The 27,220-nt window shown below is 37.7% G+C and overlaps 1 protein-coding gene across 1 annotated transcript in view; it reads right to left on the bottom strand.

The window, feature by feature from the left end:
* MACROD2 (mono-ADP ribosylhydrolase 2) overlaps positions 1-27,220 on the bottom strand; it is a 1,944,634-nt gene that overhangs the window by 66,471 nt on the left and 1,850,943 nt on the right. Inside the window, exon 14 of the mRNA XM_082743694.1 lies at positions 6,924-7,001. Within this exon, the coding sequence (XP_082599820.1) occupies positions 6,924-7,001 (78 nt within the window). The remainder of the gene's footprint in view (positions 1-6,923; positions 7,002-27,220) is intronic.

Here is a 27,220-nt window from a genome sequence, read left to right on the forward strand (position 1 = left end):
TATACATATATATCTGTATATGCATACATATATATGTATCTGTATATACACGTGTGTGTGAGTCTTTGTGTAAGTGGCTCAATATACATACACACACGCACAAATATATAAATATATCCTAAGATCAAAATGAATTTACACTTTGATTTTGCTTTTTTAGTTCATATTTTTATAAGCATCTTACACTGTCATTAAAATTTCTTCAGATGTTTTATTTTCATTTTATTTATTTATTTTTAAAATATTTTATTTATTTATTTGACAGAGAGAGAGAGATCACAAGTAGGCAGAGAGGCAGGCAGAGAGAGAAGGGGGAGGCAGGCTCCCTGCTGAGCAGAGAGCCCCATGCGGGGCTCAATCCCAGGACCTTGAGGTCATGACCTGAGCCAAAGGCAGAGGCTTAACCCACTGAGCTAACCAGGCACTCCACAAGTTTTAATTTTAAAAGATGCAGTATATTCCATGTTATGGATAAAATTTGGGCTGTCTCCCTTTTTTCCCCATTAAACAGTATTATTGCAATGAAGATTTTTATAAATATATGTCTCCCTATTCTTGGTGGGTGTCACTTTAAGACAAATTTCCTAAAGCATAATTCTAGGGAAAAAGTATGAACACATCATTTTTTATGAGATTTTGTCAAAATTGCTGATGAGGCAGTTATGTCTTTCAGTCTCCCATCGTGAACATGATTGGATACCCTACTCTCACCAGTCCTGTGTATTATCAATTCTACTTAAACTTAGCTGATATTCAAAAGAAGACACTGAAATCACGTTTTATTTGCATTTCTTTAAGAAACAAAGATATAGGTCTTCTCTTCATACTAATGACTATATTTCTTCTTTTTTAAAAAATTTTTTAAAAAGATTTTATTTATTTATTTGAAGAGAGAGAGCACAAGCAGGGGGAGTGGCAGGCAGAGGGAGAAGTGGGCTCCCTCCTGAGCAAGAAGCCCAGTGAAGAAGTGGATCCCAGGACCCTGGAATCATGACCTGAGCCAAAGGCAGACACTTAACTGACTGAGCCACCCAGGCATTCCAGTTCTTCTTTTGTAAGTTATAATTGAGTCCTTTGTCCATTTTCCTCTTCTTCTTTTTCTTTTTCTTATTGATTTATGAGCTCTTTTTTTTTTTTTCCTTAAGAAAATTGATTCTTTGTCCTTTAGTCTGAGGGCACTTTTCCCAGTAGTTTTTCTTTAGAATTTGATTGTAATCTCTATCATGTCAAAATGTGTATATTTAGATTTAGCCATTTCTCTCTTTCATGACATATATTGGCGCATGCACATGCATATAGGAGATATATATGTATGCCTTTTTATAACATATGTATACAATCGTGATCGTGCGTTTTTATTTATAATTCAAAAAGCAATTCTTATTTCAAAATTTTTAAAAAATCACATTTATGTTCTTTTATCTGGTATTTTTAGTTTCATTTTTACATTTCATCTTTATTCCTCCTGTAATTTAACTTGGTGTAAGGAACGAGGTTGGGATTCAGGTTATTTTTCCAAATGGCCAACCAGTTGTCTTAATGCCATTTGTGGAGTCATCTGTCTTCGAAATGTCAGCCTGAAGATGTGCTAAAATCCTAGATCTGCTTTGGTCCATTTCTGAACTCTTTATTCTGTTTCATTGATTGACTTGCCTATTCCTACAGTAGGACTACACTGTTAATCATATTTCTCAAAGATTCCATATATTTTTAGTCTATTTATTCTGTCATCAACTGAAAATAATATAACTGTGAATCCCCCATTGCATTTCTGATTGGATTTGATTCATATTGTATCATTTGGCATATAAGAAACCATCATTATTATATAAAATCATGGATTTACATTTTTATTGAGGGTTTTTGCTAGAATTCTAACTGGATAGGTTCTAAAGTAGTTTCTCATATTTTCTTTTGATGTTTATTTCCCATATATACCTTTCTTGACTTTATATTTTTAATATTTATTTATTTTAAAGATTTTATTTACTTATTTGACAGACAGAGAGAGAGAGATCACAAACAGGGAGAACAGCACGCAGTGGGAGAGAGAGAAGCAGGCTCCCCGCTGAGCAGAGGGTCCAAAGAAGGGCTTGATCCCAGGACCCTGGGGTCATGATCTGAGCTAAAGGCAGATGCCTAACCAACTGAGCCACCCAGGCAAACCCTAACTAAGTTTTTCAAACATTTACTATTTTTCTTTAAGATTTTATTATTTATTTGAGAGAGAGACTGAGTAATAGAGAGAGAAAGAGAAAGAACACAAGCCAGGAGGAAGAGAGAGAGAGGGAGAGGGAGAAGCAGACTTTCAGCTGAGGAGGGAGCCCAATGAGGAACTCAATCCCAGGACCATGAGATCATGACCTGAGCTGAAGGCAGATGCATAACTGACTGAGCCACCCAGCACCCCTATTTTTAAAAATTAATTCAACATAACTGGTTTTTACACTTAATAAATTAACCTAATTACATTTCCTGTCATAATTTTTGCCTGTGTTTCTGTTAACTTATTTGATACATTGTGCTTTTCTTACACTGCTACTTAATTTTTTTATTTGAGTTATTGAAAATACTCATTCTGTGGTATGAAATGTACCAGGAAATTGAGAGAGTAAGATCTCTTCCTTTAATTCTATTGTGATTTATTTCTATTTGTGATTATCATCAGGATTTTCAAAGGTATTCTTAACCCTAACTTATATTATCAGAATCTGTAGCAGAGCAGGATTTTCAGTTTTTGAGTACCTTTATTGAAATCAGCATTCTGTGCAACCTTCCCTGCTCCCCCACCCTAATCTTTGCTTTATAAACTCTGACATTGATACTTCCTTCCTTTTCTTTCCCTCCTTCTCTGCCTTTCTTCCTTCCTCTTTTAACTATTCTCTAAAAATGCAACAAAATATAGGAAAGTGCACCAACATAGAGAGTTCAGTTAAATAACCAAAAGCAAATAGAAAAACTATATATCCTTATTGAAACTGGATATCCATCCAGTCCAGAAACCCAGATCATGGGCCAATTAGAACCTCCTCCCTAATCACCAAAATTTAATCAGCAACCTAATCAGAGTAATCACTACCTAGATTTTCTTTATCATTTTCCCAACTCAAGCATGTCTTTCTAAATAGTATCATTATGTTTTCCTGCTTTTCAAACTTGATATAAGTGAGACTGTACAATATATGTGCTTCTGTACCTTCTTTAACTTAACATTATCCAAGTTTGAGCCTGTTATTTTAGTTTGCAGTTTCCAATGAGACATTGGCTTCTTCTTTCTATCTATTCCTCTGTATGCATGTTATCTTTTCCCTCTGATTATTTTTCAATTTTTTCTGTTTATCATTGAATTGAGTAAGTTGATGACAATGGGCTTAGTTATAATTTCATTTATGTTTCTTGTGCTTCAGGGTCACAGAACTTCTTGAATATATGGGCTCACAGTTTTCATCAAAGTTTTGAAAATTTTCAATTATTTTTACTTCAAATATTTTTTCTGTCTCCCTTCCCATGCTTTGCCTTCAGAGAGTTCAGTTTATATATATTGGGCAAAGTTCTTCCATAGCTCACTGATGATCTTTTCATTGTTCAATTGTTAATTCTCTCAATTCTCACAATTCTATCCAAATTGTGTTTCAATTTGGATAGTTTCTATTGCTACATCTTCAAATTTGCCAACCCTTTCTTCTGCAGTAACTAATCTGCATTATTACCATCAAGTGCAGTTTTCATTTCAGACATTCAGTTTTTCATCTCTAGAAGTTCAATTTGGGTTATTTTATGCCTTTAATGTCTCTTGTGTGGACAATCTATCTTTTAACTTTCAGAAAATATGGAATACAACTATAACTTTTAACATTATACTATCTGTGCCATTAATTACACTATCTGTATGATTTCTTTTTTTAACATTATACTATCTGTGCCATTAATTACACTATCTGTATGATTTCTTTTTTTTTTTTTTTAACATTTTATTTACTTATTTGACAGACAGAGATCACAAGTAGCCAGAGAGGTAGGCAGGGGTTGGGGGGAAGCAAGCCCCCTGCTGAACAGAGAGCCCAATGCAGGGCTCAATCCCTGGACCCTGGGATCAGGACCTGAGCCAAAGGCAGAGGCTTTAACCCACTGAGCCACCCAGGTGCCCCTCATTTCTGAGTTGATTTCTATTAATTGAGTTTTCTTCTCTTATGGGTCACACTTTCCTGCTTCTTGTCAAGAATTGGTATCATCAGTATTCATTTAGACTTACTGAATAGTTACCATTTACTTTGTTTTTAATTCTTTTCTTTCATCTTTTTCCTTCTATCTGAGATCAATACCCTCCTACCCAAAGAAAACACCAAAATTGTCTGTTGGTGAATTTTTCTTTTCTTTTTTTTGGGGGGGAGGGCTGAAATATCCCTGATTAACTTTTATTCTTGAAACACACATTTTCCTTGAGTATAGAATTCTTGGTTGGTAACTATCATGCTGTATGTCTTATTATTTCCATTGTATTTATTAAAAGTCAGCTATCAGTCTGTTTAAAGATTGCTTTTTAGATGTTCTGTTTATCTTTGATTTTCAGCAGTTGTATAATGATGGGCCTACTTATGGATTTATTTTTCTTAGAGTTCAAAGGGCTTTGAAACACGTGGCCTAATATCCTTCATCATGTAGAACATTTCTCAGCATAATTTCCTGAAATACTTTTCTGCCCAATTCCATCTTTCCTTTCTGTCTGGGACTCCAATTACATTTGTTATAGACTTTGCCACTATTTCCTCTGTATTTGTTCCCTTTCTTTAGTGTTTGCCATCCTTTTTTTTCTATTTTTTTTTTAATATATTCTTATGACTTAACTTCCAGTGCACAAATTCTCGTTCATCTGTGTCTAAAACATAGTCAAACTGTGAATCTATTCATTGAATTCTTCATTTAAGTTATGGCATCTTTCACATCTAGATTTTCTTTTCTCATTTCTTTTTTTTTTTTTTAATATTTTATTTATTTTTTTGACACAGAGAGAGAGCATGAGTGGGGGGCAGGGGTAGAGGGAGAGGGAGAAGCAGACTCTCTGCTGAGCAGGGAGCCTGACACGGAGTTTGATCCCAGGACCCTGAGATCATGACCTGAGCAGAAGGCAGATGCTTAACCAACTGAGCCACCCAGGTGTCCCTTTCTTTTCTTTTGTGTTGTTTTGTTTTGAATTTCTATTTTGCAGCTAAATTTTTCAATCTTGTCTTTATCCCCCATAATAGTCAACAAAATTATTTTATATATTATGTGTATAACTCTAATATTTTTAGACCAAATGGCCTGTTTCTCTTGATTGTTTTTATGTTTCCTTGTTTCATTTTTTTCTGGCTATTTTTCTGTGTGTGCTGGACATGCTGAAAATCATGTTAAAAACTCATTTTTGTAAATGGTTTGAAACCCACAACACTCTTTTTTAACTTAGTAAATGTTTTACATTTGTTTTTCTCAGGTGCCAGTAGGGACTAGCAATCTGGGTTGATCTTAATTTAATTTGAGGATTGCGAAGATTCAAAGCTGGGCAGCAGTCTTTCAGAAAACTGGTCTCCTGCTGGTTCATTCTTTCTGCTAGGATACATAACTTTAGGGTTTCAACACAAAGACCAGGGGGTTTAGCATGGTCCCTTGCCCTTTTCAATGGCACTCTGGATGGATACCGTTTGTAGAATCAACAAATCACTTAAGATAAAAACAGCTTCAAGTTCTGAATTCACATCTCTGGATATCTGTTTTCTCCCAGAATGTAGCCTGAAAATTCTTCATTATCTTGTTAGCTCTTTGATGCCTATAAACGGACTCCATAAATTTTCGTTTTCGTTTTTGGTGTAGCTTTTCCAAGTCATCTTCAAGGAGAGTAATGGTGTAAGTTATTTAGACTTTCATTGCTGAAAGCAGAAGTTTCTCCTCTTTCTTTCTCATTTTAAAACAACATATATTTTTCAAAGATAAAAGCACACATTTAATTAAGATATTCTGATACTAATTTTGAAGCAATTATTTCAACGTTTTCATACATTTAATGAGTCTCTTATCACACATGCCTTTCCAAGTGTGCCTTTCTCAGTCTTGACTTTTTCCTTCCTTTCTATATTTATTGTTTTTGCACAGGATTTCTGTTAGTTTATTCCGGAAGGATACTTGGGTGGTATATTTTCTTAATCTATGTATCCCTGAGAAAATATTACTCCTGACTTCATGTATGAGTAATAACTTCACTAAATATAGAAACTGTGTCCTTTCGAGCAATGGAAATGTTATACCATTTCATCTAGTATTTATAATTGTGGAAGAAGAAAGAAAGCTAAGGCTAATCTGATTTTGCTGATTTTGTTTGCAACCTGATTTTCCTATATGCTTTATAAGCCTTTCTTTATCACTGATCTTCAGAAAGTCCATGAGGCTTTGTAGACTTCTGTTCCTGTTTGAGTTTTCAGTACTGTTGTCTATAAATACGTGTACTCTTGTGTTTTGGGTGGAGAAACTGGTTTACATTAGGAAAACTGCTTTTCTGTTATTTGTCTAATGATTGTTTCATTTCTGTTTGTTCTACTCTCTCTTCTTTGTATTCCAAGGATATGTAGATTTAATCACCTAGCTCTATTGTCTATAGGAGTCCCATTTTTCTCATTATTATAGTTTCTTCATTTCTGTAGTTGCAAACCCAATGCCCATAGAGCTTGGGCAGGTAACAAAAATAAAGTCAGCCTGGTACAAAAATAGTGAGTGATGAGGATTGTGGAGAGCAAATTTCCTTTCTAAACTTGGCAGCTACCAGTCACTTGACATTCATAGCTAATAAAATATTACCAGATACCATTTTTCCCCCCAAAAAACTAAAATCTGTTTTTTAAAATATAATGTTTCTCAGAAGAAGAAAACAAATAAAAAAGGACCTCACAACTTACCATTAGGTTGATCTTGGTCACACACAGAATGATCTGTCACTTCATTGTCTTTTACAATATTGTCGTCCTTTGCAGAATCTGCCACAACAAATAAGCAAAACCTCTAGTCAGCACTTTTAACTGGGAAACAGAGCAGCTGCCAGCACTGTCATGATATATCTATCTTTGGGGCATGGAATTTATTATTTTTAGAAAATACCCTTAGAATACTTAAATATTTTTATCAATAACTAAGCTGTTCCTAAAGTACTGCAGAAGAGATCTTGTACAAAGTGTACAAAGGTAACTGTGATAGAAATTTGGTTGGGTTATCTTTTTGCAACAAAGAAGAAAATATAAGCAGGCCTTTATGCATTAGTGAAAGTCCTTGGAGAATTGTGCAAAAGGATATGAAAGGAAGGAAAAATAGAGGAGATTAAAGGAATATCAATTTTAATGTTCTTAATGCGTCCATTACTGCAATTGTTCATATATGGGAGCCTTGAGTCCTTGAAAGAGCCAGATGTAGAGCTTTGAAATCCAGCTGTAATTAAGTTCATCTTCCTGAGGAACACTACCAGTAGAACAATAGCAAAGGGGAATGCAAACCTTCTGTTCTGTGCAATTTCATCCTCTCCCTCGTATAGCACATTTAAATGTGAAATCAGTATAAGTTCACGTTTTATTTTTTTGTTACAGGATATACTTGCAGGAAATAACGTGGCCAAATAGGTTTCAGTGACCATGGACTCTTCCAAGACTACACGGGATTCCTCATTGGTTTCTGAGGGCTCTCTGTAGGCTCTTTAGAAAGCCATCAGAAAGAGCTGGTCGGTGGGAAGACAGAAAATGGGCCTTTCATTCATTCCAAAAATATTTATTAAGGGCCAACCCTATGCCAGATACTTCTTGAGGCTAGGGAGTCAATAGTGATTGACTCTACTCTCATAGAGGTTACAATCTAGGGGATATTTTTCATGCAGCTATAAGAGTGGTAATCTAAAGATATCTAAAAGCCATGACCTAATACGGTAGGCATATGGCCATGGAGCACACCGGGGATGGCAGACTGAGACCCCCATTACAAATGGGTTCTCTACTGAGTTCACGTTGCTCCACTGAGCCGTCACTCTGAACAGAGCTGAATAGATGGAGTCTCAAATCCTTCTTTCTTTGTGTCCTTATTCCTTTTCACTCTCTCCCTCCCCCGATAAGGAGGTCATTTCAAACAATGCAGTTTGGAATATTATGAGAAAGTTTGTTTCTTGAACCTGCCACAAGCAACATTTGATGGACAAGTGAGAAACCTGGGTAGTTAACATATGATTCAAATTTAATAACCAGTGAAGCAAGCATACACCCAAAGTGTATGATTTTAATTAACTGCAAATAATTCCCCCAAGGCAAATGTTTAATTATCTGCACAGCTTCTTATTTCTTTCTGAGACTGACAATAAGTTTCAAAGTCCAAATTTGGAAGCAAAACTGAGCACAGACACATTTTCCAAACTGTTCTCTCACTCTAGTCAAATTGTTTTAAACCAGTTCCCATTAAAACATGACTTTTTAATTTTGGCTCTAACATGTGGATTTTAAAAAACAAAAACAACAAACCTTGAATACTTTTGTCCACATTAACACTGAAAGTGAACAATTATTTTAAAAAGGTACTATATGAATCAGGCTCAATTTTAATTTTGAAAATTTTACTTATTTATAGAGAATGGCATCATTTGATATGCAGGCTTGGGCAATATTCATTTCTCTCAACATTAATGTTTTAAGATTATCCAAGATTTTTTTGCATGTAGTTAAAATGTGTTCATTTATACTCGACAATAATTCATTATGCTTTATAATTTACATAAACATTATGTTCCATGCATTAAATATTATATAAAAAAGGTCTTTTAAAAAGTGATTTACATTGGGTTTATGGATTTATGGTCTAATGATTCACATAAGATGGGTGAAAATAGTTGAAAAATTAATCTCTGGACTGTCACCCAAATCTGTCTTTCTAGCAAATTAATTGATCCTTCAGTTTCAATTTCCTTGGAGAGTTGTTTTAACATTGCTAAGGTACCGTCAGATCTTAAGTGTTCTAATCTATATATAATGTTTTATTGAATCTAAGACACCATCAATTGTCATTTTCACTATTAACTTCGTGTAGGCAGGAAAAAAAATGCTACCAAATGAACCGTAATACACTATTAATTTAAGAATGTGTCCTAATTTTAGAAATAAAATCTACAAAGAACTATATATATATATATCCTAGATATATAATGTTTGAGCACATTCTCTGTGGACACAAATACATGTCTTTCTGTGATGCCAAGTATTTCCTATCAACCTGACCCATCACCAAACCCACAAGTTGCTTTTGTTTTGTATTTGAAATGGTTCCACTTGCATATACAGCAATAAAACAGGATCAAAGCTAGAAGCCCATGACAGCATCCACACATGACTATGTGGCTGTGAGACTGTTTCCACTGAAGTTTCTCTCTTCTCAAAGGCCTCTTTGAATTCCTAGTCACATGAACTTTGGCAAGACTGGATATGGTCCTGAATGTTTTAAATCATAGATCTTATTATGTTAGACTTAGTTGCAGGTTTGAAATGACAGTGGAGCTTTTCTGACTAGGAGGTGATGAACACTGCACTGCATATATATATATATATATGTATATATATATATATATAAAATCATTATTCATAATAAGAAAGAACACATATTGAGTATATATGGTCACTAAAAAAGCTTATTTTTCTATGTAAGTTCTATAAACTACCGTGAAAAATATAGTTGTATATACTAAATTCTTGCAGCCCCTCAAATTCATATTTTATTTAATTCCAAAATTTATCATTTTGTAATATTCAAAAAATGTAAAGGACTTACCACCTAATTCTGAGATTCAGTCAATGCTATTTTAATAGCAGAGAACTGGAATTAAATATATATGCAGACTGTGACTTTCAAAATCTTTAAGGTCAATGTTCTATTAGAAAATTTTTCAAATGCAAATATTAAGTCAAATGTTTGAGCCAAAGTTCTAAAGATAGATTATCTTTTAAGATTAACAAGAATAAAAAAGAAATACTTCCATACAGTAAAAAAAAATTTCTTATTTAGAAAGTTGAAAAAGGTTTAAGGGTAGTTAAAATAGATTAAAATTTTTAAAAACATAAATTCTAAAAAGCAGGTAATTTTTAATATAGTCAATTACCCCATGTCTATATAAAACAATACAAGTATAGATTGAAGATGTGATGATAAGCAATGAAACTATTGCATTTTTAAAAAAGATTTTACTTATTTGACAGAGAAAGAGATCAGAAGTAGGCAGAGAGTCAGGCAGAAGCAGGCTCCCTGCTGAGCAGAGAGCCCAATGTGGGGTTCTATCCCATGACTCTGAAATCATGACCTGAGCCAAAGACAAAGGCTTAACACACTGAGCCACCCAGGTACCCCACTATTGCATTTTTAATAAACAGCTAAACTGTAAATCAAAATAGGTACTATCTCTTTTGAAAATGTCCCCTTACAATAAAAGTTCTTACCCTTAATTAAGAACTTAGTTCTTAACCCCTAGATGTATTCTAGAGGAATAAATTGATATGTAAAATGTGTACATATATTGTCATATTAACTTATTTAGAAGGAGATAGCTTCCATCATATTTTCATAGGACCCATGACCCTGACAAGACTAAAAATAACTAGAATATTTATATCTTAATGCCAGTGAAACAGCCATTTTACAAAAGGTTTTTAGGATTATAATTGAGAAGCAGCTACAGAATTTGATGCCCACTCCATGAATTCATCAATGACAGCACTTCTTGAATTCTTTTTATTTTTTTTTTTAAAGATTTATTTATTTGTTTGACACAGAGAGAGAGGGAGAGAGAGCACAAGTAGATTGAGCGGCAGGCAGAGGGAGAAGGAGAAGCAGGCTGTCTGCTGAGCAGGGAGCCCAAGGTGGGGCTCAATCCCAGGACCCTGGGATCATGACCTGAGCTGAAGGCAGCTCTTAACCAACTGAGCCATCCAGGCGCCCCACTTTGTGAATTCTTAAGGTAGATTTGACTTGAGAAAAGAGCTAAAAACATATACAGATGTGTTTAACAAATGAAGAGGACAATCCAGCTGGTAAACAACATTTTGGACCAAAATCTGAAATATCTATAAAGTATAAAACCGAACAGATGATTAACTGCCTTTGAAAATATTTTCAAGTCAGAGGATGTACAAAATCCATCTAGTAAGAAAGGTAATCCCTGACTACTAGGGAGAGTTGCGGTAGGTGGTCACTTTGGTATAAAAGTTCCAAGGGGTCTGAACAAAATAAGTGTTACGTACAAACACCTATGCCTGAAATATTTGCTCTGTAGCCTGTAAACATGCACCCGTGAGTCTCTTACCTTGCACAGAAACCACAATCACCTGGATTTCCTCTGGTTCTTGTAAACTGATTCGATTATACCAAGCAAAACATTTATCCTGGCCTGTTCATTTGAATCGCTGGTTTATTATGTGAAGCAATTAGAATAAAGTAGTTTTTCCTCCATCTGAACAGTATGTTTATCCACCATAAACTAGCATCTCCACAGCTGATTATGGTCTCATTGCAGCTTTGCAGGGACTATTCCTCTACATAGGAGACATGTATCCTGCAATACTTTCCTAGAGTATTCAGATGGCAATGATCTAAACTGTGCTCGGTCCCAGTGCAGCTGGACATACAAGGCTGATCTATATTTACCTGTAAAGTTACCAGGTCCATAGGACAGGACATTGCCCTGAGCATTGGGAGGCCAGACTGAGCTGTGGTCGGTCATTTGTCTTCATTGTGCAATCATTAACCCCCATTAAAATGGGGCCAATTATTCCCAAAGTTCTCGACTGCAGCTACTAACCGTCTCTGAGGCAGGGCTGGGAAAACTACCACCATGTACCACTAACTTTGTTTCAATTAGAAAACACACACCAGATTCCAAACAGTAACTTGTGTTAACCAGCTAATTCCTACATGGGAGGGGTTATTTTTCTACAGGTTGTTACTGAAAATACAAGCAAATAAGAGGGTCAATCATGATGGATGGACGCTCGCTTGGGGTTGTGATCCTAGATTCACAATATCAAGCTTCGTAACTCTAGGAAAACCCATTCACCTTACAATGTCTCAGTTTCTACACCTAGGAACTGAGGGTGTTGAGCTAGATAATCTCTCTCAGTACCTTTCAAGGCTAATCTGCTGATTTGAAAACATTCAGGCTTCCCTCGTTATCTGCCTACCTGAGTTGGACTCTTCTCACTCTGAGATTTTTACTATTAATAAAATAAAGGTTAATGGAGGGGGGGGAAGTATTGCTGTGTGACATCGGTGCCACACTGGCCATCGTTAACTCTGTGACTTGACGAAGAGTCATCACAGTGTCTAATAGAACAGCTGGATATGAAGCCAGGCTGGACCATGATGGAAAAAGAAATGCTTAATTACCCTTTTCCATCAAGTTAATTTTTCCCCCTTGGCAATGTAAACAAAGGCAAATCTGTTCTTGTTTCCAGTTGTCTGTGACCTGCTATCCTTGACCCCCATCCTTCTGATCCCTTTCTGATTTTGCCTCCCTCTTTCTTGCTAAGCCTTGCACAGCCGGATTTCTTGACAGCCCCCCTCTTCTTTTTAAAAAAAAATCTGACCAAACCACAGGCATGAAGAGTAGCTATGGTTCTAGGTAGACACTGACTTGTAATTCTATTAAAATGTTCATCTATAAATCAGGGAGTGTTTTATTTATACTTTTTAATTCAACCTGATAATGGAAAGTCTTTGAAAGAACATTCCTTTTGGAGAAGTGATAAAGGCTTTCTGGAACCTAACTCTGGGCAGAGTCACAGACTGGCCTTTACTTCTCAGTTGTTTTATTTTGTGGAGAAGCTGAGGCAGTAGACAGAGTCTATCCCCAGATTCATAAATGCTTCAACTTCTGGGCTCAGGTTCTTTTTAGCCCGATGCTTGGGGAGTGTGGCTGGGATGCCGGGGATGCAACACTGCTGAGAGCCAGAGGAATTTCCTACGTTCCTAATGGACTGAGTCAAAACTCACCCTTTTGGAGCAGTCTTTATTCGAGTCTTATTGCCCAAGTGATGTAAAGGGATGTATTTAGAAACTAACATAAGCATTTGAACCTTTCACGGGAGTTATCCATTTCATGGGAACTTCAAAGACCTGGATGAATTCTCCTTAGCACTTACTTGCTCCTCTTATCTAGAAGGACCCACAAACCCATCCAAATGAAAATGGATGTATTTACTTTTCTCAGTTATTTTTTTCTTCAGTGTTCCACTAGGCTACTGAATACAATACTATAGTATGAATGGCCTCAGAGTGGTTCACTCTGTAGACCTACCACAAACTAGTTTACCATTGTGTCTATTATTGGATGTTCAAATTAATCCAATTTCCTGCCATTCTAAATAATCCTATGTTGTTGTGCTATTGGGTATCCCAATACTGGATTCACTCCACTCTTCTTTCTCTTATATCTTCCCAGCCCACGCCCACCTCTGAGGTCTAGAGAGTTTAGATCTCTCTCTATCTAAGCCTCGTGGTGGAAAATGCCCCACCAATATTGCACTGGGCTCCTCCTGAGATCACAGCAAATGGTTTCAGGAGATGGGTTCCTTTCTGAGACTCTGAGGGCATTTTTCCTTGGATGAACCAGAAGTATCCAACAGATAATACCCAGCTAGAGACTCCCCAAAGGATTCAGGAGATATGACCTGATTCCTTAACTCTTTGGGAGACAATTCTGAATGTGCTCTATACTTTTTAGAGAAATAGAGTCCCAGTTCCTGTCATTCATGTACCCTCTTTTGGCTGTTCTCTCCCTCCATTCCTTACTGTGCTTCCTGGAACCACCTCTCAAATAAACCATTTGCCCCCATATCCTCGTCTGAGAATTTTGCTTTTGGAGACTCCAAGCCAAGACAGCCAAGCTAGTCATTAACCTGTCTCCTACTACTCAGCAGCAAAAATGTGAATGTTTACCTCATTCTGATTTACAGCCTTCTTGTGCCATGCTGCCTTTAATTAGGGAATGATGGGGGAAAGTGTCTGCCCCCTGACTAGGGAAAGATGGGAAAAGAAGTTGCCATGCCTGGCACCATATAATTCTAAAAGCTGGGTCACAGATGATTGGTGAGGGACTGGCCCTGGGTGGTCATCTGTGGGTTGGCCAATAGACCTAAGGGTGGTCTGATAGGACACCTCCACCTTCCACGAGAGAATTAATATTAGATTATGCTGAGAGGAATCTGTTAGTTCTTTAGGAATGTATTAATCTGGGAGCATTTGATGGTTAAAATAGGCCAAGTTTCAAAGCCTTGAGTGGTTTAAAGGCAGAGATTCACTGAAAGAGAAGGGAGGAAACACAAGCTGATGACAGGGTAGAACAAAGAAGCATAATGAGTAATCTAGTGGCTTTAGAAGAGTAGAAAAGGGAAAGAAGGTAGTAAGCTTTTGATGCTCCTTGAGTAGACAGCTATTTGAGGAATTACTGAGAACCTGGAGGAACTGCTTGAGCTGGTGTTGCCTCCAGAGGACCCAGTCCTTGGGGTTGCTGAAGCGGTTTACTTCCTCGCTGACTTTCCTTCCAATAACAGTAACCCCAGTGTGTGTCGCTTCTGCAGAACTTGGGAGAGTTGGGCCTCACTCCCTTTGTAGTTCTTGCAAGTTCATTATCTAATTTTAACATGTACAGATACACCAAACATCTCTAAAGTGCTTTTTACAAACACTACTTTTAGAAGTATGGCATTCTTTTAGATCCATTTTTTAAAAACACTCACCTTTATAGGCATTTCAAACGTACAGCACCCCCATGAACCTTGTACACAGATTGAAAAATACTGAACCAAGAAACTTAGAGAAAGTTAAAGAGGGGAACAGCCTGGTCATGCAGAATAAAACAAGTTCAGTAAATTTCATTTTCTGATATGACCCTGGTGGGGGAAAAATCAGGTGACATCTGGTATTACAGGAAATGGGGTGTATAGAGGCATTGGTATGATGAAGGCAATGTTTTGCCTCATAAACTGAGAAAAATGTGTTAAAACAAAATACTGCAAAATGTGATTTTAAGAGGTCTTGGGAAGTATACTAAGGATTTACTCAAAAGTGTTCTTTTTTATTTCCAGGAAGAAATAAATAATATAATAATTTACTTTAATTCTACTACTGTTTTACATTAGATTTAACTGTGAGTTCTAAAAATAATTTTAATAGATTTTTCTAATGTAATGACCAACTATATTAGTCTTCTTGGGTTGCCATAACAAAACACCAGAGACTGAGTGGCCTAAACAACAGAAATTTGTTTCTATCTCTGGAGGCTAGAAGTCCAAGATCAAGGTATACTAACTGATTTCGTCTCAGATGGGGGCACTCTTCCCGCTTTGCAGCAGGCTGCCTTCTTAACTCTGTTCTCACGTGGACCAGCATGTGTGCAAATGGAAACTCAGAGATCTCTCTTTCTTCCTTTTCTTAAAAAGGCCACTGAGGGCTCCACCCTGGAGACCTACTCTAAACTCAGTTGTCTTCCAAAGGCCCCCATCTCCAAATACCATCATGCTGGGGGCTAGGACTCCCCATTGGATATTTCTATTTGGGGAAGACACAAGCATTCCCTCCATAACACTGACATGTGCATTTCTGTGTTTCGGTGACTTATTTAACTTTTTTTTTTTTTTTTTTTAAGGTTTTAAGTAGTCTACATCCAACGTGGAGCTTATACCTACAACCCTGAGATCAAGAGTCACACGCTCCACTAACTGAGCCAGCCAGGCACCCCTCAATTTTGAATGTGAGCTATTCAAGTTGATACTCCTGTTACCCCTCAGAATTAAGTCTCAAAAGGGATGTGGAAAATGGAATCTTCCCTAAATGTTAGGTTCCCTTTCCCCATCCTAATTCTCTGGAGTTAATTTTCACTGATCCTTCAACTGTATCAAGGAGTCACAGTTTGGATGGCACAGATAAAGTCATGTTAAGGGAATCTGGGGTGATATCCAGAACAATAACTGGCATTGGGCTCCGCTAATCAGAATGGACATATCCACTGGGGCAGGGTCCTGGAGCCTGGTGGTGGGTCCCTGATAACAGGATAGCAAAGAGGGGAGTTAATTCATGACTTGCCAAACACCATGGAAATATGTTTGCATTTTAGAAGCATCTGAAGCAGGCCTAGAGGGAACTGGCAGATGACTAGTTCTGCTTATACCACAGAACTATCGTGATAGTTTTCAAAAATGGTAGTGAGACCAGGTTACTAACCAACAGTCTCTGATGTTCTTATATTGGTGGGAAACAATGAGAGGTAGCTTTATTGTTATAGACCAAAAGATCTACAGTGTAAGGACTGAATAACCCTCCAACACACATCTGTGGTCACTTCTTGTTTTGAGGCCTTACTTGATAAAACACCACTTGCAAACAGAATCAGAGCCAATGTCAGATTAGTAGTATGTCTGTCTGGAACACTGCGTCATACTAAGGCCAGTGTCACAACCCTGGCCCCTCTGCTGTGCTCACACTTGGGTTCTACTGTTCCTTACATCACTCGTGAGGAAGACCCATCTGATAGAGGTGACCGAATGAGTAGCTGCAGCTAGTGGCCCGATGGCTCTCTGTGTTGTGAGATGTAAGGGGACATCTGTTCCAGAATAACCACTCTGTCACTCATCGTTCCCACAGAAGCAAGTCATCCTTTTGGGACTTGAAACTTCTTCCTTCGGGGACTTCTAAAAATGCTCTTCTTGATCTTCTTGGAAGGATCCTGCTTGAGGTCCGCTTGCTGTAATGACTTAATAATCAGAGGGGTCTGGGGGCACCTGGGTGGCTCAGTGGGTTAAGCATCTGACTCTTGTTTTCAGCTCAGGTCATGATTTCATGGTCATGAGATGGAGCCTTGTGTGGGGCTCTGCGCTCAGCGGGGAGTCCGCTTGAGATTCTTCCCCTCTGCCCCTCCCTCTACTCTCTCTTTCAAGTACATAAATAAGTCAATTAAAAAAATAATCAAATGTGTCTGATGTCAGCTGAGAATAAGAAGAGGTTGACACTGACAGAAACCAACAGTTGGGGAAGGGCCTTAATGAAACGGGGGATGCAGGAGAGCCTTAGGGCAGCTTACATTTCTCCTCAAGCTCAGACAAGTACAAAACAGGTCACTTCAAGGAGAAACCTCTGTTATTTAGGAGGTACAACTGGGGAGGGGGATGCTGAATTACAGTGCATGCCGTTTCCATCATAGAACACTTCCAAAAAAGGTTCATGATTTTTGAGGAAAAAAACCCTGGAATTGTCAACTTTTCATTGAAGATAAATAAAGAAAAGTGCAACATTCATGAAGTACACAGCTTGCCATACTGTCACAAATGGAACATCCTCGTGTAACCAGCACCAGCTCAAGAAACACAACAGACGCAGCTTCCTGGCAGCTCAGCTCATCCCCCCTTTCAACCATACCCCTCCCCCTCCCCAAATCACCACTCTGACTTGCGACGGCATTTATCTGTTGTCCCTGTTTTCAGACTTTATATAAATGGAATGGTACACAATACATGCTCTTCTCTGTCTGGTTTCCTTTGCTCCATATTACGTTGGCGAAATTCATTCATACGGTTGCTTGGGAAAGTGAATTTTAATTGCGCTAGGAAGGCTGGCCAAGTCAATAGATCCTGCAGTGAATCTTACTGGAAGAGTGAAAATAATGTTTGGGTTTTTTTTTTTTTTCCCCTTTTCAAATATCAAACATTCACTGCTTCCCCATACTTTGCCTTCAACTTATTTTTTCCTTAACCACAGCAGTTCTTAAGTATTAGCGTGCCCTAGGATCCCCCGGAGGGATTTTTAACGCACAGGATGCTGGTTGCCTCTCCCAGGGCATCTGATGGTGTAGGTCTGGGGTGAGGCTTGAGAGATTGCTTTTCTAAGAACATCCCAGGTGATGCTGGTCCTGCGGCTCCAGACCACTACTTAAGAACCGCCACTAAAACCTACTGCATTTGTGAACCAAAGCCCCATCTGCTTGCATGTCTCCTCTGTAGCTAAGTCAGCTTGCACTCAGAGGAGGATTTTAAAAATAAGTATCCTCAGATGGACCACCCACAGATTTTCCATTGCAGGGAGAGCAAGCACCTCATACCTGGGGAGGAAGGACACATCTCCGAGAGGGGCTGAGTCTGTGAGAGGCAGATCAACAGTGAAGCTGGGAGAGCCATTTCAGACACTTCCTTTTTAACAGCGGATATACTGAATCTTACTGCTAAAAATCCGAACCTCCTTGAAGCTTCACATATACCCAGAAAAATAAAAAATCAAACAAAACAAAACAGAATGAAAACAAAAAACTTGCTCGAGTGTCAAGAAAGGCCCGGGTCATATCACAGCTGCTTGTAATAAATCCTGCAGGCAAGAGCTCTTAAGGAATCAAGCTTCAAGGGGCTCCTGGGTGGCTCAGTGGGTTAAGCCTCTGCCTTCGGCTCAGGTCATGATCTCAGGGTCCTGGGATCAAGACCTGCATCGGGCTCTGCGCTCAGTGGGGAGCCTGCTTCCCCCTCTCCCTCTGCCTGCCTCTCTGCCTACATGTGAAATCTTAAAAGAAAAAAAAAAAAGAATCACACTTCAAGACTAAAGTGAGGAGCCATCACTGCAGCCATCACTGCAACCTATTTCCTCAAAAGCTAATTCTAGACACTGTCCGGTACATTAGCCACCAGCCGCATGTGGCCAGTGAGTCCTCGCAAGGTGGCAAATCTGAATGACATGTTCTGTAAATGCAAAACATGTAACTGAGTCATACAGACTCAGTACAAAAAAATGCAGAATATATCATTATTAATTTTTATTTCAACTTCACATGAAATTATTGTATGTTGGATATAATTGTTAAATGAAATATATTTTTCTTATAATTTTTTGAGGCTTTATTTATTTGAGAGAGAGAGTGTACATGCATGGTGGGGGCAGAGGGAAAGGGACAAGCACTCCCCGCTGAGCAAGGGAGCCCACAGTGGGACTTGATCCTGGCACTCTGGAATCATGACCTGAGCTGAAGGCAGATGCTTAACCAACTGAGCTTCCCAGGTGCCCTGTAAAATATATTATTAAAACAATTTTCACCTTTTGTTTTTTTATTCCTTAATGTAGCTACTAAAAAAATGTAAAATTATATATGTGGCTCATATTTATCTCTGTGGGACAGCATTGTTCTAGAGAACTTAGTATTAGCTTGAGTTAGACAAATAACTAAAGACATGTTCATGTGAAGACTAAAGTTATGAAGATGGGAAACTGCATCTTGCCAGAGGATGGTCTATCAGAAACTAGAAATTCTAATTGGGCTTATAGAGAAGCACCTGCAAATGTTAATAGGGATAGCTGAGGAGAAGAAGAGTCTAATTAGGGATAATCAGAGAGGATGTTCTGAGAAGGAATTAGAGGAAGAAAGAGAATGATAAATTTGTAACAACCACCACACTAAAAAACTATTTAGAACCCAACAATATTTAATAGTTGAAAATTTTTGCTTTATATTGATTTGACCCAAACTTCTTAGTGTGAAATTCAGGGCTCTCATTTAGTGACTAATTAATGAGTGGATGGATGGATCTATCATGATACCATGTGGACCTATTCATCGTACCTAAAATAGGTTGTCTGATGTCCAACTCCCACTCTTTCATAGATGCTCTTCTCAATAAGAATAGCTTCTTTCTAATTTATTACCTTTGTACATCTTTCAGATCCCAGCTCAAATGCCATATTCTCTATCCTCATTTCACAGATAATCCCAAGCTAGAGATGCTCCTTGACTCCCAGCTCCTATAATATGTTTCAGTGTAATCCTTCCTTGGTACTTGTCATGCTTTCTCTCATTGATCAGCTGTCTTAGATGCTAACTATGTGGCCTCAGACCACTTACCTCCCCACACCATGCTTCTCTTTCCTTATCTTCCCAATGCAATGACAGCTGCATTTATATCTTGGGTGAGAGTGGAATGAATGAAAACATGTAAAGTTCTTAGAATAGCACCTGGTGTATAACAAGGGTTAGATAAATATTAGCTGCTACTATTACTGTTCTCGCTGATACTGCCTATGTAACTACATATCTCCTTTTTCTGTCTAGATTATAACTTCTTTAAAGGGCAAGAACCGTATTTTCTTCTTTATATTGCAGAAAGTCTTAGAAAGTTAAAACCCAATAAGTATCTTTTAATGGTGATAAAAACACCCATATATTTTAAAGCCTCATGTTTTAAAAAGATTTTATCCATTCATTTGACAGAGAAATGGTGGTGGGGGGGAGCAGAGGGAGAAGGACAAGCAGACTCTATGCTGAGTGCAGAGCCCGATGCACGACTCAATGCCACGACCCTGACTGAGACCATGACCATAACCTGAGAAGAAATCAAGAGCCAAGTGCCCAGCAGAATGAGCCCCAAGCCCCCAACACCCACGCTTTTTAACTGCCACTTGGTACTTTCTCTAGGCCAGACTGTGTACTAATCAGGGATAAAATGATCAACAACACAGACCTGGTCCTTTACCCCATGAAATTTAAGTTACAGTGGAGGGAGATGGACAAAGAGGTTTACAAAGTTACAAATAGCAGTAGGAATAATGAAGTGATAAGAGGGGCTTGGAATAAAGCTTTAGTAGAGAAAGGTTCCCCCTAAAAAGATGACCAGGGAAAGCCACAATGAGCATGAAGCATAGTGAGAGGAGAGAAGGTTCTGTGAGACAAAAATGGAGGGACAAGGAGAATTTGTCATGGTGCATCTTACAGTTACTTTTTTCACTTTTTACTTTTTTTCCTTTATTACCTTGATGGAAGCACACAGGTATTACAGGAATTCAAGACAGAGTGGGCTGTAATCTGTTTATTTTGCTTTGTCTGGTAATGGAAGTAAGCCTCAGGAGCCGTCACCTTTTACTTGACTTGAGAAATAAGATCACATTCAAGTATCATATATGATTATGACCATTTTATTTTTATCTATATAGCTTAGCTGACTCACAGAGGGTTCAAATATATACACTTGACCTTAGACTCATTAAAACCAGCTGTCTATATAACACAAATATTGAATTCCAAGACCAAATATAAGAAGATATCTGCCAACAGGAAAACCAATAAGCAAACTCGTGAATCAGAGTTCTGTTTGAGCCTCTGTCGAGCTATCTGCTCATTTATTAGCACATGCAAAGACCCTGTTGTTCATGACAGGTGTCCGTTTTGAGGGAACCACTTTAAGTGTGATTATGGAATAAGGAAAGATACAAAAAATGAATAAAAATTATAGCATGATCCAACTTTAATATGGCACACAAAAATCCCAATATATTATTATTTAGAACTGGGCATTACTGTCTTTCTGGTTCCATATAAATTTTAGCATTATTTGTTCCATTTCTTTGAAAAAGATGGATGGTACTTTGATAGGGATTGCATTAAATATGTAGATTGCTTTAGGTAGCATAGACATTTTCACAATATTTATTCTTCCAATCCAGGAGCATGGAACATTTTTCCATTTCTTTGTGTCTTCCTCAATTTCTTTCATGAGTACTTTATAGTTTTCTGAGTATAGATTCTGTGTCTCTTTGGTTAGGTTTATTCCTAGGTATCTTATGGTTTTGGATGCAATTGTAAATGGGATTGACTCCTTAATTTCTCTTTCTTCTGTCTTGCTGTTGGTGTAGCAGAAACCAGGTGGCGCAGTCAGTTGCGCATCTGACTCTTGATTGTGGCTGCGGTTGTGATCTCAGGATCCTGGCTCTATGCTCAGCAGGAAGTTTGCTTGAGAATTCTCTCTCTCCTTCTCCCTCTGCCCCTTGGTTGCCTCATTTACAAAATCAGGGACATAAAATAAAAATAATAATGACAATGACTGTAATAATAATAATACCACTCATCTCTAGGAGATACTGGGTTCAACAAATCCATTTCCCTCATTTTAGTCACGTGGGAAGGAGAAGCCTGAAGGACTCAGGAAGATCTGTCCTGTAGCCAGGCGGGGCCAGGTGACTGAGTTCTGGTCAACAGAAAGTGGGCAGAAGTGCTGGGTGCTACTCTTCAGTCCCGCCATAAAAAAAAACCCTGCTGTGTGCAAACCTTTTTCTCTCCTCTTCAGTTGCTGACTGGATGTCAAGACTCGGGACAACCTAGGGGGCTGCAGGCTGGAACTCACAAGCCTCCATCAGCTTGAGTCCCTGAATGACAGCTTGGAACCCTGCCTTCCACTGTGGACTTTTTGGACGTGAGAAAACACATTTCTCCTGACGTTTGTGTTACAGCAGCTAGCATTACCTAACTCATAGTCCATCTAAAAGAGTCACTGAAAGAGTTAAGAGAGATGATGACGTTTGGGCATTATATTTTTCTGACTGCCATTTATTCAAATCTACCTAGTTAGGATCTCTGCGCAAAGCTCTTAGGACACACAATTTCTTTATTCATCTGAAAGCGTTTTCAAAATAAAGGAAAAATTAGCAAAGATGACATGACATGAAAGCAAAGATATTTTGAGGGGGAGGGGGAAGCATATAACTATTATTTTTTACATCTCACCTCCATTTTTTCCCTCTTGAAAAACTAGCAGAAAACTTGTGGAAACAACAGTCAAATCCAGTTTCCCAAGGGGGTGATAGCTTATGCTCAGGAAGATTTTTTTTTCCTTTTATTATTTTCCTACCAGAAATCATATTATGTGGTCTGATAAGAAGATAAAATCTTTGCAGTTGTAATTGTACTTAAAACAAAACAAAACAAAACAAAACAACCAGGGCATATGGTCACCTTATGGACCACAAGTAAATTCCTGGTTTCCTTACACTTGATGAAGAAGAGAGATTGCAGAGTTGAAAGTATGGTTCAAAGAGGAGACCCATTAGGTAGGAGGAGGGGAAAGGAATTAAAGATAGAAAAATTGATGTTTCACGGAATAAAGTGGGGGCAGAGTCTGCTAAGTTCTTTTGGCTAAACCTTGGGAGAAGTGCTAGAGAGGAAATGAGGAGGGGCTCAGACCGTGGACAAAAAATGTTGTCAAGAAGAGGAAGGCCTATGTGTGCAAAGGTTTGCTTCAGCAACTCCTGTCTTCCCATTGATCCTGGGAAATATTGATAGTAGGTAACACATGAGTAGCTGTAGATACAAGTTCTCTAGACTAGTCTACACCAGGACTTCTGGTTGGAAGGAAGTCTCAGAAAGCAGAAAACAAAAAGCAGGAAGTTGCAGGATGAGAAAATATGGTTGCTTTTCCCCGAGAAATTGAAAAGAGGGATCCAGAGACCCCTTAGAGTGGTCTCAAGTCCGTAACTGTCTACTCTGAGGAAGAGGTCAACAGAAGTCAACCGAAGGGCTACTTCAACAGAAGTAAATATGGAGGGAATATTTAGAACTGATTCTCATACCACTGTTGGCATAGACAACATTTAGGGATAGTTGGTAAACTGAAGGTGTTTAATAGTTTTTGAAAGACTTCGATGAGTCTGCCACTATCACGGTAACATCCTAAATCATAGATCAAGCTGGGAGAAAGGCTGTCCCATACAGATTTATTTGGGTCTCAAAACACAGTGTGTGCACACGATATGTGTGTGTGCATATGTGTGTACATGTGTTGTTTTGTGTATGCACATGTGTATATGAGTGTTACTGTCCCTTCTGCCTGTCTTTCTACTTTAATTTAACACATCTGGCAAAAAATGTCAGGGCAAATTTCCAAATGAAATAAAAAGACAAACTTTTCAGTAAATGCCAACGATGCTTGTTAGGAAACCTTGTCTTTGTACTTGATTAAAATACCTTCCAGTCTCTACCACTAGCTCGCCAATTATTACTTTCTTTTTGTTAAGGAATGCAGCAGTTCTGAGACACTCTCTGTCTTTCCCTCTGACTCGCTCTGTCTCTTGCAATAAATATACCCCCCGGGAACCGTGGTGGAAAGAAATAGATGACAATAAGAATCATTAGGAATGAGGCAGGACAACATATTTCTGCTCATGAAAATATCTATTGTCAAAAACTATGATAGGCTACATCCTTTTCTGAAACTTGGGAGAACGTTTCCTCAGTAACACTGTACTACCACAAATTTAAGAAACGCAGACCTCATTTTTTAAAAAGTAATTCCATCATTGCTTACTTTGTCTTATAATAGTGAGTATGATTTATTGAAATCAAAACTTTATGTTCCTTAACTCGTTTGGATAGAATGTGGACTTGTTTCCCAAACTATGTTTTGTTGGATTTAAAAATAGTCTACCTATAAATGAGTGAGAAGCAAACGTTTTTTAATGAGATTTGGTGAATTATTGTGGGAAATGCCATATGCTTCCACTTCACCAGACCTTCTCAGTGCCTGTGAGGATGTTGAGACAACTGAGAAAGCAGAGAAATCTGTAGAAACTACTCAACTTTGTCTAACCTTGTAGTTTCAAACATTTTGGCTATAGAAGTCTTTTTATAAGAATACTGATTAACATCCTGATGAATACTATAAAATTTAAACATGTGAATGTCTGAGCAAGAGCCCCATGATGTTGCTTGTGAATGTGGAGTAAATTCTTTAATATAACCTTTCTCTAGTGTCTTTGCTCACTTAGAATATGATCACGTCCCATTGCACATGAACCACTGTCAGATCTCTGTTGTTCAGGGTAGTCACATTCATGCAGTGGCCAAAGTACGTATCTTCAAAATTAATTTTTGCATTACTTGCACCAAAAAACACAAAATTTTAGGGCTGTGAATCTGAAAATGGACCTCAGGATGCTCATACTAACTTAGACCTATTTGGACTTAAATTTAGGTCCAGTATTGTGTGTTGGGGAAAGGGGTTGCAACCCCATTCAAATAATCCCTATATCCTAATTGATGATTTTGTTTCCAAGTCTCACTCATCAGATTTTTAGAAATGCTTCCCAAGACATCATAGAACTAAACTGAATGTTACCAATATATAATTACAGTCACACTTGATTTGAAAGAAAAATCATATATATATGAAAATATAATTGTAAGACAACTGCTACTTGACTTCCAATAGCCACCTGAGAATATTTTAAACTGCAGTAGATAAAATATACTTTTAATACTAAAAAGAAGATAAATGATTTTATCTACTTTCACCCATTTAATCCAATTTAAAGCATATTTAATCAAAACATTAGAAAAGCTTATTGGAAAAGCTTTATCATAAATTAAGCATAAATAATGAGCTTTAACCATAGCAAATAATCTATATACATTTACCATTTAGAAGGAATTTATTTTGTTCTCTGATAGGGGAGAACTGTCCAAATGAAAGTGAAAAAACAGGGAAGTCTCTGCTTTGAATTTACCTTTGTGTTTTTCTAGCATGACATTTTGGGGAAAATTCATTTCTGAAAGAGGAGAATTATGAAAGGGAATTCCCTCTATTAGGACCATTAATAATAGTAATAAATATTTTGGCAAAATGGCCATGATATTAGGACAGTTATAAGTGGCTCATTTTCTACCATATGCTGTGTATATCCAATGTTGAGGATCTACTGTGCACAAGTCACTGTGTTGGGCTTGGAACAGGACATGCAAATGAATGAGACTGGGTTACCTGTTTTTCAGATATTGACATTCTAGTGAGTTAGAGAAGCCCTGTATATAACTAATATTGATACAAAGTGACAGTAAGTTTTGAAGTTTTACAAACAAATTGAGAAGAAACTAGAAAGGACAGTTCACCATTGTGTGGAATGAAATGCAACGAGGAGGGGAGAAATCAAGAAAGGGGAAAATGTGCATGTCCTTCCGCTGCATCATCTAATATAATTCTTGTTATAAAAATATTTGCTCAGATGATTGTTGATGGAAAGAAGGAAGGAGAGAAAGGGAGGAAGGGAATGATGGAGTAAATGACTCCTGAACAGATAAGATATTGGAAATGAATCTTTGAATCTTAAAGAAAACAGATGTGAAAGAACCAAGGTAGAACTTTGTACAGTAGTGGGGTTTGGGAAACCGCACACATGTGAGTTGGGTTACACAGTGGGATATGTGCAGATATAGAGCCAGACTATATGGTAAGATCATAAATATTATACAAAGGAGTTTGGACTTTATATCTGGTGGGGTAGATGGGAGATTTCTATGAACACATTTCATCATAGGACCGGTTGCAATGTGGACCAAGTAAGTAGGCTCCAAACTCCCCTTGCTTTTGCCTCAAGCTCACTGTCCTACTCACCTTGTTTGGGTCTTTCGTATGCTGCTGACTACTCTGGACCTATCTGCATCCCACCTCACTCAGGCAAGGAATATCTCTGGCTCCAAATGCATGATGTGGGAAGAAGCATGGTGTCATGGACAAAACATGGGCTTTGGGTTTAAGCAGACTTTGTTTCCAAATTCTGGTTCTACCTTTGGGGTAACCAGAACTGTTTCTTAAACTTTTGGAGCCACAGTTACCTGCAAATTTGGAATAAAAATCCTGACGTTTTAAAAGTAATGAGATATTATTTTCCAACGACTGAACTGGCAAATATTAGAAAACAACGAAAATCACAATTGCCAATGGAAATACCAATTGTTACAGCCTTTTGGGAAAACATTTTGGCAGTATCTATTAAAAACACATACTCCTCAAAGGAAGAACTCACACTCTTGGAATCTTTCCCATACAAATAAAAGCACTGCTTATAAGGATATATGGGCAACGACATCTATATAGCATTGTTTGTATGGCAATAAAGTGGGGAAAAAGTGCTCCCTCATCACAGAAGAATGGCTGAATAAATTATAGTACTTCCAAGCCATGGGATATCACAGGAGCTTTAAGATGGATGAATTAGATCTACACAAAATGACTCAGAGGGATTTCTACAAAGTTTTGCTGCCTACAACAAAACCAGATTCAGAAAAGTATGTAGAAGGTGATACAATATTTATAAAAGAAGTTTATAAATATATATTAACCATGGATAAAAAGTTTGAGCTCCCACTGTATATCAGGCTCTCCTGACATGTATAAATGGATTGACTCAATGTTTAGTATTCTGTGATGGATGTGTTATTATAATTCCTAGTTTCTCAATGAGGGAAGTGAGGTGCAGAGACAAAGAACTTGCCCAAAGTCAGACAGGTCATGGTAGAGCTGGAGTCTGGACTTCAGAAGTTGGGATAAAACAATATAATTATATATACTTAATTATACTTAAGTATAATTAAATATACTTAATCAGTACATTTTACTCACTG

Source organism: Mustela nivalis (assembly GCF_964662115.1).
Source record: "Mustela nivalis genome assembly, chromosome: 8".
Lineage (NCBI taxonomy): Eukaryota > Metazoa > Chordata > Mammalia > Carnivora > Mustelidae > Mustela > Mustela nivalis.